This window comes from Perissodus microlepis, chromosome 5 (genome assembly GCF_051167445.1).
Source record: "Perissodus microlepis isolate ML-2025 ecotype Zambia chromosome 5, ASM5116744v1, whole genome shotgun sequence".
NCBI classification, from domain to species: Eukaryota; Metazoa; Chordata; class Actinopteri; order Cichliformes; family Cichlidae; genus Perissodus; species Perissodus microlepis.
The window spans coordinates 18,848,670-18,866,133 of record NC_140465.1 but is presented as its reverse complement, the minus strand read 5'-3'; the positions used below and the strand labels follow the sequence as shown (position 1 = coordinate 18,866,133).

The 17,464-nt window shown below is 38.0% G+C and overlaps 3 protein-coding genes across 3 annotated transcripts; 2 read left to right on the top strand and 1 right to left on the bottom strand.

Moving 5' to 3' along the window:
* Positions 1 to 60: 60 nt before the first annotated feature.
* rpusd4 (RNA pseudouridine synthase D4) lies at positions 61 to 3,006 on the bottom strand. The gene is made up of 6 exons (XM_084928519.1): positions 2,500 to 3,006; positions 1,593 to 1,800; positions 1,413 to 1,506; positions 1,072 to 1,222; positions 885 to 982; positions 61 to 484 (listed from the first exon to the last, which is right to left on the bottom strand). The coding sequence occupies exons 1-6, from the start codon at positions 2,909 to 2,911 to the stop codon at positions 284 to 286; spliced, it is 1,164 nt and encodes a 387-aa protein (XP_084784645.1). The 5' UTR covers positions 2,912 to 3,006; the 3' UTR covers positions 61 to 283.
* A 99-nt stretch (positions 3,007 to 3,105) lies between these two features.
* LOC146387143 (WD repeat-containing protein 82-like) lies at positions 3,106 to 6,754 on the top strand. Its single transcript, XM_084928526.1, has 9 exons — positions 3,106 to 3,672; positions 3,809 to 3,909; positions 3,996 to 4,062; positions 5,133 to 5,232; positions 5,624 to 5,740; positions 5,843 to 5,998; positions 6,106 to 6,175; positions 6,253 to 6,395; positions 6,495 to 6,754. The coding sequence occupies exons 1-9, from the start codon at positions 3,512 to 3,514 to the stop codon at positions 6,525 to 6,527; spliced, it is 948 nt and encodes a 315-aa protein (XP_084784652.1). The 5' UTR covers positions 3,106 to 3,511; the 3' UTR covers positions 6,528 to 6,754.
* A 3,303-nt stretch (positions 6,755 to 10,057) lies between these two features.
* LOC146387142 (uncharacterized) lies at positions 10,058 to 16,166 on the top strand. The gene is made up of 7 exons (XM_084928529.1): positions 10,058 to 11,065; positions 11,755 to 11,811; positions 11,902 to 11,961; positions 14,254 to 14,289; positions 14,421 to 14,519; positions 15,155 to 15,195; positions 15,289 to 16,166. Exons 1-7 carry the CDS (start codon positions 10,765 to 10,767, stop codon positions 15,358 to 15,360), a joined length of 666 nt encoding a protein of 221 aa, XP_084784655.1. The 5' UTR covers positions 10,058 to 10,764; the 3' UTR covers positions 15,361 to 16,166.
* The last annotated feature ends 1,298 nt before the right edge of the window (positions 16,167 to 17,464 follow it).

Here is a 17,464-nt window from a genome sequence, read left to right as displayed (position 1 = left end):
CTTTGTAGTAAGAGTCATGTCAAGCTGAAACAATGATTACTGTCTTCTAAAAAGAAAAAGTGAGCTATGGGTCTTTTTAATAATGACGCATTTGAATGGTTCTTATTCAGTTCCATAGCATCAGTTTTTTCATAATTAACACATTCTGTTCCACATCTGTCCACTATCACACGTATCAGCGCTGTAGTTACACATCCTGGTGTTCTATTCCACATTTAAATTACATTCCTGTCACAACCAGACAGGGTTGGACTGTTAAACGCTGAACAAAGCAAGGAGATGATCACGTTTGTTTTTCATCTGGGAGCGTTATATGCAGTCGGCCCAGTGTTTGGGTGAAGTATTTCGGTAGCGGGCAGGACACGTTGACGTCAGCTTGGCTGCTTCCTGGCAGCGTCAGCTGTCGTGCATGTAAATGAAGGGGAAGGTGCCGAACCTTGCTCTGTTCAATCCCAAGTTTTCCCAACACACGTTCTGGTAATTTCTGTGGAAGGAAATGTATTATTTAGTCATCAATTGTGACAAAATAGAAATCAAACTCTTATACATGTTAAAAAAGAGACTGATCATCAGCCTACCCAACTGAGGGTCAAACAAAAGCCATGACTGTAAATGTGCACAATAAAACATAGTCAAAGAGATCTGGGAGGTGCAGTCAGAAAGCCTCTCAACCCAGTGTTATAGTTAAAATTACAATTAAGTAGCACGAACAACCACTATGGATGTTCTCAATGTCCTTCAAAGTTTTTAAAAAGTGACTATGGTTAAAAAGCATATGCACCAACATGTCAGCAGCTAACAGTGACTAAGCTGTGGATCCTTGTTCACTATTCTATATTTCTTCTTGCTTCATCCTGTTCTCTGTGGGACTGTAAACATCTTACCTGTGGTGCCAGTTTGCTCCAGTGGGAATATTTGTGGTCACCAAGAATGGGACACCCGAGAGCAAAGGCCATATGAACCCTCATCTGGTGCTTCACTCCTGTGAACACAATGAAGCAGAAAAATACCGAACATGTGCCCAGGCAGGTTTTTGGGATGATTTCCTTTTGTTCACATGTGCACTGTTACCTGTAAAAGGCTGGAGCTCCACAAGGCTGCAACCACTGCTGCTGTCCAGGACTCTGTACTTGGTCACTGCTGGATGAGCTTGGCGATGACTTCGGACTTTGGTTACACCATCACCTTCATTATTCAGTCTGTAAAGAGGACTCAGAGCCATCTGAAATCAAAGAAGTTGTTATGAGACTGGAAAATGCACACCATTATTTAAACAATAACTAGTAATTTACTCAAATGCCCTGGACAACAAACCCAAACTAATTTAATGTGTAATAAACATACTAACTACTAAGCTAAAAGCCGTACATACAAGGATGTTTAAAGCAATGATCATACAGAATAAGAGGCACCTTGTAGTGTGGCTGAGGACCTGTGACCTCTCTCTCTATGATGGGAATATCAATCAGACCTTCAGATGGCACAGGAACACCAACCGTGATAACCCTGAAAAGGAACAACATAACTAACATGCAGTGGGAGTATTAGCATGTACATTATTTAATTAATCCTTATCAGTTTCCCCTACTCACCAGTACTTCCTCTCCACTTTGTTATTTCTATTCAGAGCGAGTACGTGCTCCACCACTTCATCCCTCCTGGCCAGCAGGAGAGTTCCCGTTGAGTCCTTTTCTAGACCCAGACAGGGAATGAGCTGAGAATCAGACTTCATCTTCATCCCATCCATCATTTTGGAGAGAACAGGAAGCACAGAGGTGATGGATGTGACGTCGGAGTCATCTGGGAGACAGCAGCAACATTACATTTGTGGTGCCAGTTAGACATCCCAGCTTCAGTGTGATAGCTGACATTTTTATGGTCATTCCAGCTGTTCTCAGTAATGATACTGCATGTCTCCTAACAATAACAACAACAACAATAATAATAACAACAATACTGAGCCTGTATAAGAACACCTTAATATGTACCACAATAAAATATGCTCTCACCACATAATTTTTCATACACGTTTAACTGTTCATTAATACAAATATTTAATTAGATAATCACATTAATTTAGCATGCAGGCATCAATAATGGTCAATAGTTCCGAGCTATGATCAGAATGGGAAAGAAGGTGATTTAAAAGACTAAATGTGGCATGCTCTTGGTGTCAGACAGGCAGGTTTGAGTATTTTATAAAGTTTCCCAATAATCTTTCGGGTTCACACAGAACAGTACAAATGGATGATGTCAGACGATGTTTTCTTGGCACACTCTGTGCCCTTTAGTACCATCGTTTAAACACCACAGTCTACCTGAATATTGTTGCTGACCATGTCCATTGTAAAACACCATGTTACAAAGATCTCATATTGGGGTTTTTTTTAACATTACAATGAGTTGATTTTGATTTTTATTTCAAACTGAAAATAAAAACTTTTTCAAACTTCTTGTCAGTGTAATCAGATTAAAGAAGACAGCCCAGTGTTGGTTTACCTGCCACAGGGACACCGTAGGGTTTGTTGACGATCACTACATCCTTGTCCTGGTACAGCACGCTTCTGTGGAGGTGTTTGGCGAGCACGTTGGGGTGCACATTTTGTAACTGTACACTGAACCGTTTCAGCTCCATCACCCTCCTCTGCTGGGCAGACATGGGAGGCGCTGTCTCTCGGGTCTTCGACTTCTCTCCTCGGATCTTACGGGCCAGGTCAACGGCTCTAAGACGGGGTTTGTCATCTGCGTCGGAGCCTGGAGTGTGGTTGGCAGCGGTGCTCTGACCCCGGGCGAGGGGCGGTGTTGTCTGCGGACACTGGCGGCAGGTTGTCCGGGGTTTGACCCGACAGAAGAGCACATCCAGGCCGGAGCTCCGGTCAAACACACGCGCTAGTCTCCTACAGCTGTTCATCACGGCACTGAGTGAACCTCACAGACCAGACGGCGCACACGAGCTTCAAAACACAAGCATGAACTCTGAAGCTATTAAAGAATTTCCGGGCCAAGCCTTTCAGAATAAAAGCATAATTTCATCCATTCATACAAATTAAAATAATTCCGACATATTAGACACTATATAGATAAAACCAAACGACGATATAACTATCCGTTTAAATGCTCTTAAACATTAACAAATACACACTGCGTAAATATAAAAAAAGGATTCCGGTAATTTCCGCCTTTCTCTCAACGGGTGTATTTGTTAACTACGCTTACACGGCCCGCCAGGTCACATCTGCAAAATATTATAGCTTCTGGAAAGCACCGCCCGCCTGGTAGATGCATAAAACTAAGTCGATCATAATTTCCGGTTGTTACAAAGTTGCATGTTGTCTGCTGTGGATTTTTGTTGTCATAATGCAAATACAAGCACCTTAGTGATCTAATGGACAGCCGATGCGCATAGCTCAACCAAACCGAAATAATTACCAGGCTTCATTAAATCTCAAACAGGAAGCTGATGGAGTGTTTTTTCTCCTAACGTATGCTTTCTTGGTAAAAGCCTGCAGCTATGAAGATCACAGACGGTGTATTACGAAGTTTCAGAGTGGCCAGGACTCATCGGAAAAACGAAGAGAAGGTCAACTGCGTGGACTACAGCCCAAATGGTGAAAATGTGATAACAAGCAGCGACGATGACCGCATACTGCTGTATGACATGCGAGATGGAAAGTAAGTGGCAGCCACTGTAGACAGTATACTGTATATGATAAATAAGATCATTAATGTGCACCAGTGCTCAGTTTTCGTGTCATGTCCGTACAGGTGACTGCATTGTGTTATTATGTTGTCCTTGTGCTTTTCTCAGGTGCAAAAGCAACCTCTTCAGCAAAAAGTATGGAGTAGACCTCATCCGCTACACGCATGGAGACACAAATACAGTGATCTACAGCTCCAACAAACTGGATGGTAAACACTTGACGCCATGCACAGCAATGCAAATACAGTTAGTGGTCCATTTTGGAAAATGAAATATATTTTGGGATATTTTTCAGATACCATCAGATACCTTTCGCTCACTGACAACAAGTACATCCGATATTTCCCAGGTCACACTAAGAGGTGCGTAAAGCAAACACACAACCTTAATCAACCACAACTGTAAACATGTAGACTGGTATTCAGTGAAAGCAGACAGTTATATAGTATGCACCCTATATGAATACATGCCTACTAAGTAAATGGACATGCTTTTATTTACTGTAACCAGACTAAATAGAATAAAATGTAGTTCAGTGGAATTCTCATTTTCTACCTTTCTGGAGCTTTCTCCAGTGTGCTCATAAAAATACAGAAATATACACTCAATGGTGACTTTATTAGCTAAACCTGTTGAACTGGATTTTAGTGGAAATATCTAATCAACCAGTGTCATGGCAGCAACTCAATACATTTAGGCATGGTGAAGGTGATGTGCTGAATTTCAAACTGAGCATCAGGATGGGGAACAAAGGTAATTTCAGTGACTTTAATGTGGCATGGTTGCTGGTGCCAAACAGGCTGGTCTGAGTACTTCTGATACTGCTGATATGCTGGGACGTTCCCACACAACCAACTCCAAGATTTACAGAAAATGATCTGAAAAAGCAAAAAATTCCAGTAAGCAGCATTTCTCTGGGTGAAAATTCCTCGTTGGTGACAGAGGAGAATAGTCAGACTGCTTTGATCTGAAAGGAGAGAAATAGTAACTTAAATAACCACTCGTTATAACCAAGTTATGCAGAAGAGCATCTCTGAATGCTCTCCAGACATTTCTGTAGCAGATGTGCTAAAGCAGCACAAGATCACACCGGGTGGCACTCCTGTCTGCTAAGAACAATAAACAGTAGTTACGGTTTATATCGCTAAAATTAGACAACAGAAGAAAAACATTGCCTGATTGAATGATTCTCAATTTCTCCTGCAAGTTTGAGATGTTAGGATCAAAATTTGGATGAAACAAAGCGTTGCACTCAAATGGTCCAACAGAGCACTTTTGGATTGCAGAGGAATTCAGATTCTCATTATGGATGTGCATATAGTGTGCATTCCTGAAAAGCATGTTCCTGTCTGTCTTTCCTTAAAGTAATTTTACATTCAATAAAACATTAGCTCAATCCTGATCAGTTAAAACCAGTTTGTTTGGGTTTCAGGGTTACTGCTCTCTCCATGTCTCCGGTGGATAACACATTTATCTCTGGGTCACTGGACAAGACTATCCGGATCTGGGACCTCCACTGTCAAAACTCTCAAGTAAGTAGTTTGTCACTTGATTGGAAATTTCCATTTCTTCTGCCATTTGTACACATTTACAAATGTGTAATAACAGCTACAGCAGTAGAATAGTGTGCTTTACATTGTGACACAAAATACTGCCTATTAAAGTACTGTTGATTAGTAGTCCCTGAGTAGTCTTGACCACCAGAGGTCTCCAAATCTCTCTTGGATCTGCTCAGACATAATAAATCTATGGGCAATACCAGAAACATAACCTTGCAAAAATATAAGGAGTAAATAAACACCAAATGGAAATAAACACATAAATATGAAAACATGTGCTGCAGAAAGTGGTCATTATTGAGGATTCTTTTGCATATTTCTTGAAAGTTAACAGTTTATGTTGCACAATCTCTCTGATTTTCAGGGTTTGATAAATCCACTGGGGACACCTCTGTGTTCGTTTGACCCCGATGGGCTGATATTTGCTGCAGGAGTGGATTCAAAGACAGTTAAACTCTACGACTTTCGTGCTTTTGACAAGGTACAGCTGAGTCCATTAAGGGGTTTCTGTTTGTGTTCACATGCCTTCTTTCCAAAAGCCTTAAATGAAATTCTTAATTATCTGAAAATCTTCCCGTTGAAGGGCCCGTTTGCCTGTTTTGAAACGAGGTTTAATCGCGTTTGTGACTGGACTGGACTCAATTTCAGTAGTGATGGGAAGCAGATCCTCATATCTACAAATAAAGGGATTATTGGAGTCTTGAATGCTTTCAATGGATCTGTGCTGCACACTTTTTCCGTAAGAGACATATTGGAGCAAAAATACGGAATTGCATCTGTTTTTATATTAATATAATTATTTTCAGATTACATGCTGAAGCCATCCCTGTCTTTCCTCATTTTAAGGGCTACAACAACAGTAAAGGCATCTCACTGGAGGCCTGCTTCACACCTGACTCGCAGTTTGTCATGATTGGTAAGCTAAAAAAACCCTCAAACTTTAAATTTGAGCCTTTTCCTTTAAGCTCCCTGTTAACACTCTGGTTTTTCCAGGCTCAGAAGACGGGAGAGTTCACGTTTGGAGCACAGAGAGTGGAATGAAAGTGGCCGTGCTGGATGGGAAGCATCCAGGACCCATCAGTGCGCTCCGGTTCAACCCCAGATTCATGACGTTTGTTAGTGCCTGCTCTAACACGGTGAGCGCAAGCCTATCTTACCAGTGTGTCATTGATCTCCTGCTGGAAAAACTGCTTATTGTTCTCATTTTGACTTTTTAAAAATTATTTTCTCAACAGACTTTTTGGCTCCCGTGTGTTGATGACTTGTAAAGGCACCAAAGGTCACCATCATGGAGTGAAGTTGGACCCTCCTTTACAAACATCGTGACCAAGGAATATTTTGGAAAAATGTTATGTTGTTTCTACCTTTTTTTTTTAAAAGATGTTTCATTAGCTTTTATTAGCCTGTGTTTTTTTTAAATAATAATTGTGCTTTTATTCATGGTTTTATAATAAACTGGTTTAAAGTTATATAATAAAAAATCTTGTTTTTTAAACGTTGTCCCTCATCCCTCCTCAAACGTTTGCTAGGAATTATCTGAATTCCAACAAGTGCTTTTATTATTATTATTTTTCCTTTGTATTAACCAACAATATTAGAAGTATAAATGTAAACTGACAAACACTAACAAGTGAGAGTTTTCTCTGTGTGTGTGTGTGTGTTTCCAAATCCTGTGCTTCTTTACCCTAGCTTAGATCCTCGTGGCGCAAATTCAACAAGGTGCTGGAAACATTTCTTAGAGATTCTGGTCCATATTGACACAGACGCTGGATATCAGTTGGAGATGGTTTATGCTTCGTGTCACGGCACATTATCCTGCTTGAAGCAGCCATCTGAAGACCACTACACTGTGAGATGGACGTGGTCAGAAATGAATGACGATGCAAGTACCAGTCTACTTCCTCAGCCTGTCTGACCGATTCTGATGCTCGGTTTCATCGTGTAGATGATGTACACATGTCTAAATGCCTGGAATAACTGTTATATGATTGGCTGATTAGATATTTGAATGACTTAGCAGTTAAACATACATGTAGGCCCCTCACACATGTGTAGCTCTGACTGATCCATTTCCAATTTTTTTGACTTTTTCCATTTGTCACACCCCTAAAAGGATCAGTCAACACTAACGCACGATTCTCTTCATAAAACAGAGGTAAATGACTGAAGTGAGACTTTGCTTAAGTTTTATGTTTCAGTTACGGTGAACTATTCTTGAACTCTGTTATCTAACTCAAACCTGTCGCCTCATCTAAATACAGGGAGTCATGCTAAACAAAGCTCAGTTTAAGTTATCCAGCTTTTCTTAAGTAAAGAAGCTTTTCTTAAGCTGAATGGTGATTTACATCTTAACAACATTCAAATTAAATAATGCTCTGAATCACACTGAATTTATTTGCATATTTTATTATATAATTTGCCCCTGACGGAGGAAGATGGGGCTATTCTTGTCAAGGCTCAACTGAAGAAGCAGCACAGTCGTTCTTCCAGAATAACCCGAACCGCTTTCTCTTCTTTCTCAGACTCATTTCCTGTAGATTTTTGTTCTGAACTCTGAGGTCTGTCATCTCTCTGAAAAGTGCTTCATGCTGCACATCAAGTTTCTTGAACCTTTTCTCTCGTTCTTTTAGTGTTTCCTGCTTTTCTTCACGTTTTTCTTCCAGTTCTTTGTTTGCCTCATGCATGTGTTTCTTTGTTGTTCTTTATGATGGGTGGCTTGTAACTCTTCATGTCTCTTCTGTAGTAATTGAAATGAAGACTGTATGTCTTTATGACTTTTCTTCTGCCATTGCTTCTGCTTTTTGGTGTTGGCTTACTGAACTTTGTTATAGAGTGCTTGTAAATGGCTGTTTTTGGTCACCACTTCTTGGATTCGTCACTCTATATCTCTGCATATTTTCTCAAGTTCAATTTTATTTCCTTCACTTCATTGTAAAATACTTGTAATTCTGTATTTTGTGTTTCAAAGTCTTGGAGAATGTGTTGCGTCTCTCTTTGGGTTTCTTCCAGTTGTTCCTTCTCTTTTAGCAGGTCTGAATTTTCTTTGAGCACTTTATCAATCATTACTTGTAATGCTTCCATTTTTTCCTCTGTGTCTTCGAGTTTGCACTGCATCTGTTGGTGACCTACCTCCTGTTCTTCCTTGTCTTTAAGCATTCGTTGTGTTTCTTCTCAATGCTTCATCAGACGTCACTTGGAGGCTTTCATTTTTCTTCTCTGTCTTGGAGCTTGCACTCCATCTCTATGTATTTTTCTTCTGTGTCATAGACCTTGTAAAAAATTTCTCTATGTTTGATTTTCCATTTTTTAAACTCTTTCTCCAGTTGTGTATTTCTTTCAGGTGCTTCATCAAACGTTACTCGCAAGCCTTCATTATTTTCCTCCATATCTTGGAGCTTGCAATGCATTTCACTGTTCTTCTCTTCCAGTTGACTTTTCTCCTCCTGCATTTCTGTGATCCTGTTCTCAAGGTCTTGTTTTTCCTTGTTACAATTATTAAAATCTCTTTTGAGGGCTGGAAATTCACTCAAGGAGGAGTGATGAGGTGTTCCATTTGTCTTGGGTGACGTTGTCTCTGAGACAGTTTGGTACCTTGATGCAACGACTCTGTAGTTTTCTATTTTATTTTACTTTATTTAGGTATAAGAATTACCAGTAAAGTTTCAATCTCTATTTTATCTTTATCTTTACCTTTATCTAAGAATTGTCATTATTTTCATATTTTTATTTTCATATTGTTACAACAGAAACAATAGGAACAGAAGCATGCAGCTGGATAGTGTAGTAGTAAGACTACACACTCTTGGAGCAGGAGGCTCAAGTTTTATTTCCACCTGGTATCCAGTAAGGGTCCTGGCTAGACCCACCATGCTAAAACCAAGCCCTGGAATGGCACGGCTATGTCCGCAGCTCGTACACAAGCATTTCACTACATGTTGTCCTCCGTATGATTGTGTATGTGACAAATGAAGGTTGTTTGTTTTGCTGAAACAATAATGGAAATAGATTTTTGTTTTATAATATATAAATATTGGCACTGTTTGTTGGGGACTTTTTTAAATGAGTATATTTATTGTTAATGTATTTTATTATTTAATAACACACACACACACAAATTCTAAGCTCCCTTTTCAGCAGCCATCTTGTGACCCATGTTAATGATTGGTCGCATATTTATTTTCAGGGATCATCACATCATAGAAATGGCAAATGTAGAATCACCAGTCAAATCTGCTGAGAGCAGGTAAAATGTGACTTTGCCACAGAACAGGAAGTTGAAGTCCTGGTTCCACTGCAGTAGTAAGAAGGATCAGAGGGTCGTTCATGACTTTTTGCTCTGCTTGTGTTAAAGTGGTTCCTGTGGTTTTCCTGTGACGTTCCTTAAACTGGAACATCAGCCTTTACAAAGTCAGACTTTCACATGTGTTCTGCAGTCACAGTAATCCGCTTCATCATGGCTGGACACCTTCTGTTAGTCATCCTCATGTGTAAGTTAAACCTCCTGTAGCTTTTTGATTGAAGATGTTGAATCTGTAGGTTTTACATTTTTCATGGTTGGGGATTTTATGTTGTGTTCTTACAGCAACTTTTGTGTCTTTGTGGTGCTTCTATTTTTTTATTTTTAATCAATAAACTCACGTGAGGAACTAAACTAAAACTTTCTCAGCAAGACAAATTCCTGTGATCTTGAAAAGACAGTTTGTTTGTATTAATGAGCTATTAATATATAATTATAATAATGGTTATTAATACGTGCATTTAGTACGTTGTTAACATATTTTCTTTCCAACAGCTTTTTTTCATGAGATTCAAGCACAAGGTGAGTCCCTGATGTTCCAGTGTTCAGATTTTTCTGTGACTGCATATTTGTTCTTTACTTAAACCAAAAATTACCTATTAGATCAAAAATTTCTTTACCTCTGATTTTTCAGCTCTTCTTCCACCAACACTGACAGTGAACACAGCAGTGATCTCAGAGACGGACTCAGTCACGTTACACTGTCAGGCACCAACATCTGTTTCAGTTCATCAGTGTTTTTTCTACACTGTGAAGAAAAATACTTTCAAATCTTTCTCATGCCTGCAGAATTTCACTGCAACAGAACTGCTGTTAATGTCAGATGTTAAAGTGAGATGTTTTTACACTGGAGAACTAAATTCAACATCTGCGCACAGTGAACCATCCTCCATCACCATACAAAGTGAGAGACTGCTCTTCCTGTGACTGGATAAGTTATCATACAGTGTGTTAGACATTATTATCTTTATAAACCTTCATGTTTTCTTTCACAAAACTTTTTTAGGAGTGTTGTTCTTACATATTTTCTTACACCACCAAAGACAGCACGCAGGAATCTAAACATGACCAGTTACAGTTAATTACAAAATGTGTTGCAGTTCAGCTTTTCTGAACACCAGTATTGTTATTGTTGTGCTGGTAAAACATACAATATTCTTGCATATTAATGAGACTCCATTAATCTTCATGTAGGTCAAACACCACAGATGAGTGTGCAGCATTTTAATGGGGAACATGTTCGGTTTGTTTGCTCTCTGCCTGGATCTGTGAAAGACGATACAAGATGTAATCTGTACTTTGGAGAAGCAAGTCGTCTAGTCCTCACAGTAGCTGTCGGGAAGAATAGCAAGACAAAAACCAAACAGAGGTTCTGCCAGTTTTATGTCTCAATTGATGATTTTTTGAGATATCTACATTTTGTTCAACAAAAAGATGCCAGCTGTGATTACACTTTGAAAAGGGAACCCAGGTCTTTGTCTCCTCGCAGTGATCGATACAACTTAACAGGTAAGTCAAAGATAAACAGACTTTATAGTGCAGATGCTACTTTAATTAATTAAAATGATGAAAATGACTAAAATAAAAGCATTCAAAGTATTTTTCTCTAAAAATGTTCTGCGGTTGTTACTCCCAAGATTTTCATTTCGTTTCACTTTGTTTAGTTGGACCCTTAGTGCAAATAAATAGAACTGAGCTTTGACGTGAAAAAGAGTACGTCCAGACTTGCAGTCTCTTTGAGCTTTGATGATATTGTCAGCATAATAACATGCTCACAGTAGAAGTGGGTAACAGTTTTTACACTGGATACTCTTCCTGACACAAAATGTTTTGTTTTAATACATAGATATAAAAATATGAATATGTACTGATAAATGATCAGAATTATAATATTTTTCACTGTCAGATTCAAAATTGAATTGAATCGAATCAACTGGAATCGGGGATCAAATCGAATCGGGACCTTGTTGAATCAGAATCGGATCACTTATAGAAATCAGTGATGATACCCAGGCCTAGACACTACCAAATATTTCAGTATGGGTAAAAAATAGTCCCTCGTCTGACACTTCCTTTGGGACAGATTTGACATTTAATGAAATAGTAAATGTGTTTTCAAAAATTTAAATCACTTTTGAATTGATTGCAGTAATAACAAAACCTTTATTTATACTCAAATTAATTTCCTTTTACTGTAGCTATTCTAGAAAGTGAATCACCAAAGATCAACAAACCGTCATCTATCATGACCACAGGTAGGACACACTTAACAAACAACCCAGAGCATCGTCACACATCACTTCTTTTAAATGTCTTTAACATTTTATTGAACATTTATGGAACAGAATCAAGTCTCAACAAACCCAGTACTTTAACTTCTACCACTTCAGTGAACTCACTATCAGGTAAATAAATTACTCACGTGGTAAAATTAGAAAATATTTTTTCTGTATTAATGTAAATCTGCTCAAATGACATATGAGACGTTTAATTTTTGTGTTATATGTTATTTTTCAAACGAAATATTCTGAAGACTGGAGAGTGAAACGATGTCTAACGGTTCAAACACTGTTAGAATACTATGTTTAACATACTTCTCCTTTAAATTATAGAAAAGTTATAATAATAATGGATTGCATTTATATAGCGCTTTTCGGGACCCCTCAAAGCGCTTTACAATACCACTATTCATTCACTCTCACATTCACACACTGGTGAAGGCAAGCTACAGTTGTAGCCACAGCTGCCCTGGGGCAGACTGACAGAATCGAGGCTGCCATATCGTGCCATCGGCCATCACCAGTAGGCGTTAGGTGAAGTGTCTTGCCCAAGGACACAACGACCAAGACTGTCCGAGCCGGGGCTCGAACCGGCAACCTTCCGATTACAAGACGAACACCCAACTCTTGAGCCACGATCGAGGCAGACATACACCAAGAAACACTGTTTTTGAGAATCCTTTCTTTTAGCACTTCATGCCAAATACTTGTTTTCAATAACGCAAGGAAATAAATAATCAAGAATGTCAATACAGAAAATATGTGGCATTATAATATTTGTTTGATATTTTTCTATCTTAAAGGACTAGCTGCTCTTAATCAGAGCCCTACAAATGGTGTGAAAAATCCTGTCAAAACAACTCAGTATAAAACATCAGGAGACAGCACCACAGGTGAGACGTCATTGAGTGCATCAATAACACTTAAGGAAGAACTGTAAAAAATAAGACATTAAATTTTAGTGTAGTTTTTTTTTTTTCAAACTGAATGTTCTGAAGACTAAAGAGTAAAACAATGTCAGAAATACACCAGGAAATATTTTTGTTAGTTCTTTTCTTTTGGCATATCATAACTTCAATACGATTTTAATACAGAAAAGAAATTAAGCAGCAGAATGTCGTAGTGACATACTATTTATTTGATGTTTTTCTGTCTTAAATGATTAGCTACTGTTAATCTCAACCCTACAACTGGTGTGAACACTCCTGTCAAAACAACTCAGTATATAACATCAGGAGACAGTACTACAGGTGAGACTTTTTTGAGTGCATCAATAATGGGAAAATAAATTGTCATGAAAGTTTGAAATGTCCCTTTTTTATTACAGTACATCTGACAATGACCTATTGACCATGCAGACAATGAGTCTGATTAAATTCTCAGCATAATAATATGATCTGAGTTCTAACTCTAAAATTCTGATGTTTGGTAGGAACAGTAAATATTCACCATGTTCAGCATCTTAAATAGCTTAAATAAAACAGTACTTTGTAAGCAGGGCTATAGCTGATGTTGAAAGGAAGTTACTAACTTTGCGGGCACTTCATTACAAACCTTTGGTCTCCAAGATTGATGCAAATGACCAGATACATTTTATCTGTAGATATTTTTGTGTGTTTAATATTCATTATTATAATTGTTGCCATTCCCTAATGAGTACTAGTTTACCATTGCATACCAAATTAAAACTAATACAACAGTGTAATGTCAACTGACCAGCTGATGACAACATTAGGACAGAAGTGTTGATTGCATTGCTAAACAGAAAACACACAGTTTTTAGTTTTAGAATTATATGTTGTAGTGATTGTGCAAATATCAAAAAAGATGTAAAACCACTCAAATTATCTAAGACATGGAAAATATACAGTGGGTAAAATAAGTGTTGGACATGTCACCAATTTTCTAAGTAAATATATTTGTAATGGTGCTACTAAAATGAAATTCTCGCCAGACATCAATAACGACCCATTAAAGCCCCACGTGGAAAAAATCAAACCATAGATTCCATAAATTAAGTTCAATTAAATTATGAGAAGTGACACAGGGAAAAAGTACTGAACACAGTAAAAAAGGCAGGTGTAAAAAGGCATGGAAATTCATGATGCCTGAAATTGATCAGTAATTAGAAAACAAAACAGAGATGGTGTGTAAAGAAAAAGTGTCTTGTTTAGTAAGTTGTCACACAAGAAGCATCTCATGGTGGGTAAAACCAGCGAGCTCTCTCAAGACCTTCAAATATTGGTGTTCAATAGTTATTTTACCCACTGTATATTATTTCAAACTGAATGTGCAGAAGCACAGAACCTGAAGAATTAAAAGCATGCTTAATCTGTTGCAGCTTTAAGTGATTGAACACAAATATACACCTCTACATACAAAGCTAACAGGCCCAAATCAATCTTCTTTTCCAAACAGATTCAAACAAGAATGATACTACAGGGAAAGTCGAAGGTAAGACACACTGCGTAGACATCCATAATATTACTTTCACTCATTCCACTGTTAATGCTGTAACTTTGTCAGATAGCAAAGTATCTTGTGTTTGAGTTACAAGTGAAATTTGTTTGTGGCTTTCAAAACAGAGTCATTATGGAATTTGGCAGCAGCTGTGACAAGAAATGGAATAATTATGGGCATGATCCTACTGGTACTGGGGCTTCTCATATTCAAAAGGAGAACTGGTGAGAAATACTTACTTCATGTGCTTAGAAAAACAATTTTTCAGTGTTCAGGTGACACATATTGAAGCACAATTATAGCATTTTCCATTTCATTTTGCCTTCAGTGTATCAAGCAATGTCAATAAATGAACAAATATATCATTAGATTGCTTCAGAATCATCAAAATTAAAATAAAAAAACAACTCAGTTTTACACCTACTACCAGTGTCATCATCAAAACTTGTTAAACATAATTTCTTGTATTATCTCTGAGTATGACCAATGTGGAATATGTCATGTTTTCTGTAGCAAAATTGCATCTATGTATTATAAGGATCTAGAGTGACAGCACCCTAGACAGACCCTGGATTCTTAAAGATTCAGTTCAATTCAATTTTCTTTACATCATATCAAATCACAACAAGTCACCTAAAGGCATTTTATATTTTAAGGTTAGGACCATAAAAGAATTCAGAGAAAACCCTGACAGTCAGCTGACCTACACAGGCTTACAAGAGCAATGTGTGTGTGTGTGTGTGTGTGTGTGTGTGTGTGTGTGTGTGTGTGTGTGTGTGTGTGTGTGTGTGTGTGTGTGTGTTTGTGTTTAATGCTGAATGAAAGCAATAATTTTTCAATGTTATTTTCTTACCTGCAGTTGAGGAGAACCTAAACGTGCAACAGATGAAAAATGAAAATGTAAGTGAGAGCTGGTACTAAATATGTTTTCTGTTTGGCTTAATCATTGCCACAGACTTACAGGACTCTTACATTACTGTCTTTATCTTCTAGTCTGACATTTACCATGTGTACGCCACCATCTCTGAGGAAACAGACGCACCAGATTCACAGGATACGATTTAGAGCATGCTGATGCACACTGAAACATTTTGGTGATTTTTTCAGTAAAGTGTATTTAAAGGGATTTAATTCATGTAAAAGTCAGAAAAGTTTTACAGGTAGTAGATATTTTTTGCAAATAGCCTTGGACTTAAATTGTTGTAGATTATTTTTTTCTAAGGATAATTGGCATGATCATGCAGTTTTCAGCTTTTGCATTTTTAATAAAATGCTTTTAGATATTCATTATTTTGTTTTAAGTAACTGTAATTTGGAAGATGACAGTCATAACATCTGAGTCATTTCCAAACTTTTCCAAACTGTGGATACTGTTGCCATATAATAAGATATGCTTCCTTCCAAATTGTCCACCTTTTAAACAATTGCTGCTTTTAAAAATTAGCTAATACACTATGTGTATTTATTTTAATGGTGTCATTTGCATTTCAAATTGTGTTATTCAACAGTTTTTTAAGGTGGGATGTATTTGTTTTGTGTTAATACAAACTAAAGGGGAAAACAACATATTAAACATGTATCTACAAACTGTCAACTGACAACACAAAATGTTCTTCCAAAATCTGCCTGGAAAAGGTCAGAGGATTTAACTGCATGTCTTTTTCAGTTTTCTCTTGGTCATAAAAAAATCCCATTTTGTTTTTTTAAAGTTATATTGACACATTTTGAAGTAAAGGATTTTGTCTAAATATTAAAAAAGCCAATCTTGACTTCAATCGCAGGTCTCAGAAATTGTGGATTTGAATGTCCAAAAATGTATCTTCCATTTAAACTCTGTACTATTGCCATGTCACACTTTGGAATGGAAAACCATATTCAGTGAAACAAAAATATTTATTTTGTTTATATAATTTATTTAAAAAAACATAAATAAACCTACTAACTGTACTCAGTAAGAGACAGAGTTGCTATTTTATTTTGTACCTGTTGTTTCTTAATTTTTTAACTTTCTGCACCTGGATACTGTGTGTTCATTACATATTTAAACATGTATCACAAACACTTGCTACTGTATTATTGATGGAGATTATACATACAACAAATCTTCCCAGACAATCAGGTAATCCACATCACTTTTCATGTTTACATGAGCAGCCTGAAATTCCTCTTTTAAAACATCTGTCACAGCCAGAGAGACTTTCACCATAGATTGTGCCCCTAATATACAACTACAGTATATAAGAATACAGTGCCTTGCAAAAGTATTCAGCCCCCTTGAACTTTCCCACATTTTGTCACATTACAGCCACAAACATGAATCAATTTTATTGGAATCCCACGTGAAAGACCAACACAAAGTGGTGTACACGTGAGAAGTGGAACGAAAATCATACATGATTCCAAACATTTTTTACACATAAATAACTGAAAAGTGGGGTGTGCGTAATTATTCAGCCCCCTGTGTCAATACTTTGTAGAACCACCTTTTGCTGCAATTACAGCTGCCAGTCTTTTAGGGTGTGTCTCTACCAGCTTTGCACATCTAGAGACTGAAATTCTTGCCCATTCTTCTTTGCAAAACAGCTCAAGCTCAGTCAGATTAGATGGACAGCGTTTGTGAACAGCAGTTTTCAGATCTTGCCACAGATTCTCGATTGGATTTAGATCTGGACTTTGACTGGGCCGTTCTAACACATGGATATGTTTTGTTTTAAACCATTCCATTGTTGCCCTGGCTTTATGTTTAGGGTTGTTGTCCTGCTGGAAGGTGAACCTCCACCCCAGTCTCAAGTCTTTTGCAGACTCCAAGAGGTTTTCTTCCAAGATTGCCCTGTATTTGGCTCCATCCATCTTCCCATCAACTCTGACCAGCTTCCCTGTCCCTGCTGAAGAGAAGCACCCCCAGAGCCTGATGCTGCCACCTGGTCTCATCTGACCAGAGCACCTTCTTCCACATGTTTGCTGTGTCCTCCACATGGCTTGTGGCAAACTGCAAACGGGACTTCTTATGGTTTTCTGTTAACAATGGCTTTCTTCTTGCCACTCTTCCATAAAGACCAACTTTGTGCAGTGCACGACTAATAGTTGTCCTATGGACAGATTCCCCCACCTGAGCTGTAGATCTCTGCAGCTCGTCCAGAGTCACCATGGGCCTCTTGGCTGCATTTCT

Excerpts from the sequence above, each read along its gene's own strand:
- LOC146387142 (XM_084928529.1), top strand. The coding sequence starts at position 10,765 with ATGAGTGTGCAGCATTTTAATGGGGAACATGTTCGGTTTGTTTGCTCT. Across the intron at positions 11,066-11,754 it reads TGATCGATACAACTTAACAG|CTATTCTAGAAAGTGAATCA; the intron begins GTAAGTCAAAGA and ends CTTTTACTGTAG. Across the intron at positions 15,196-15,288 it reads AACAGATGAAAAATGAAAAT|TCTGACATTTACCATGTGTA; the intron begins GTAAGTGAGAGC and ends TTTATCTTCTAG.
- LOC146387143 (XM_084928526.1), top strand. The coding sequence starts at position 3,512 with ATGAAGATCACAGACGGTGTATTACGAAGTTTCAGAGTGGCCAGGACT. Across the intron at positions 5,233-5,623 it reads TCCACTGTCAAAACTCTCAA|GGTTTGATAAATCCACTGGG; the intron begins GTAAGTAGTTTG and ends TCTGATTTTCAG. Across the intron at positions 5,999-6,105 it reads CTGTGCTGCACACTTTTTCC|GGCTACAACAACAGTAAAGG; the intron begins GTAAGAGACATA and ends CCTCATTTTAAG.
- rpusd4 (XM_084928519.1), bottom strand. The coding sequence starts at position 2,911 with ATGAACAGCTGTAGGAGACTAGCGCGTGTGTTTGACCGGAGCTCCGGC. Across the intron at positions 1,801-2,499 it reads CTACGGTGTCCCTGTGGCAG|ATGACTCCGACGTCACATCC; the intron begins GTAAACCAACAC and ends GCTGTCTCCCAG. Across the intron at positions 1,223-1,412 it reads GTCCTCAGCCACACTACAAG|ATGGCTCTGAGTCCTCTTTA; the intron begins GTGCCTCTTATT and ends CTTTGATTTCAG.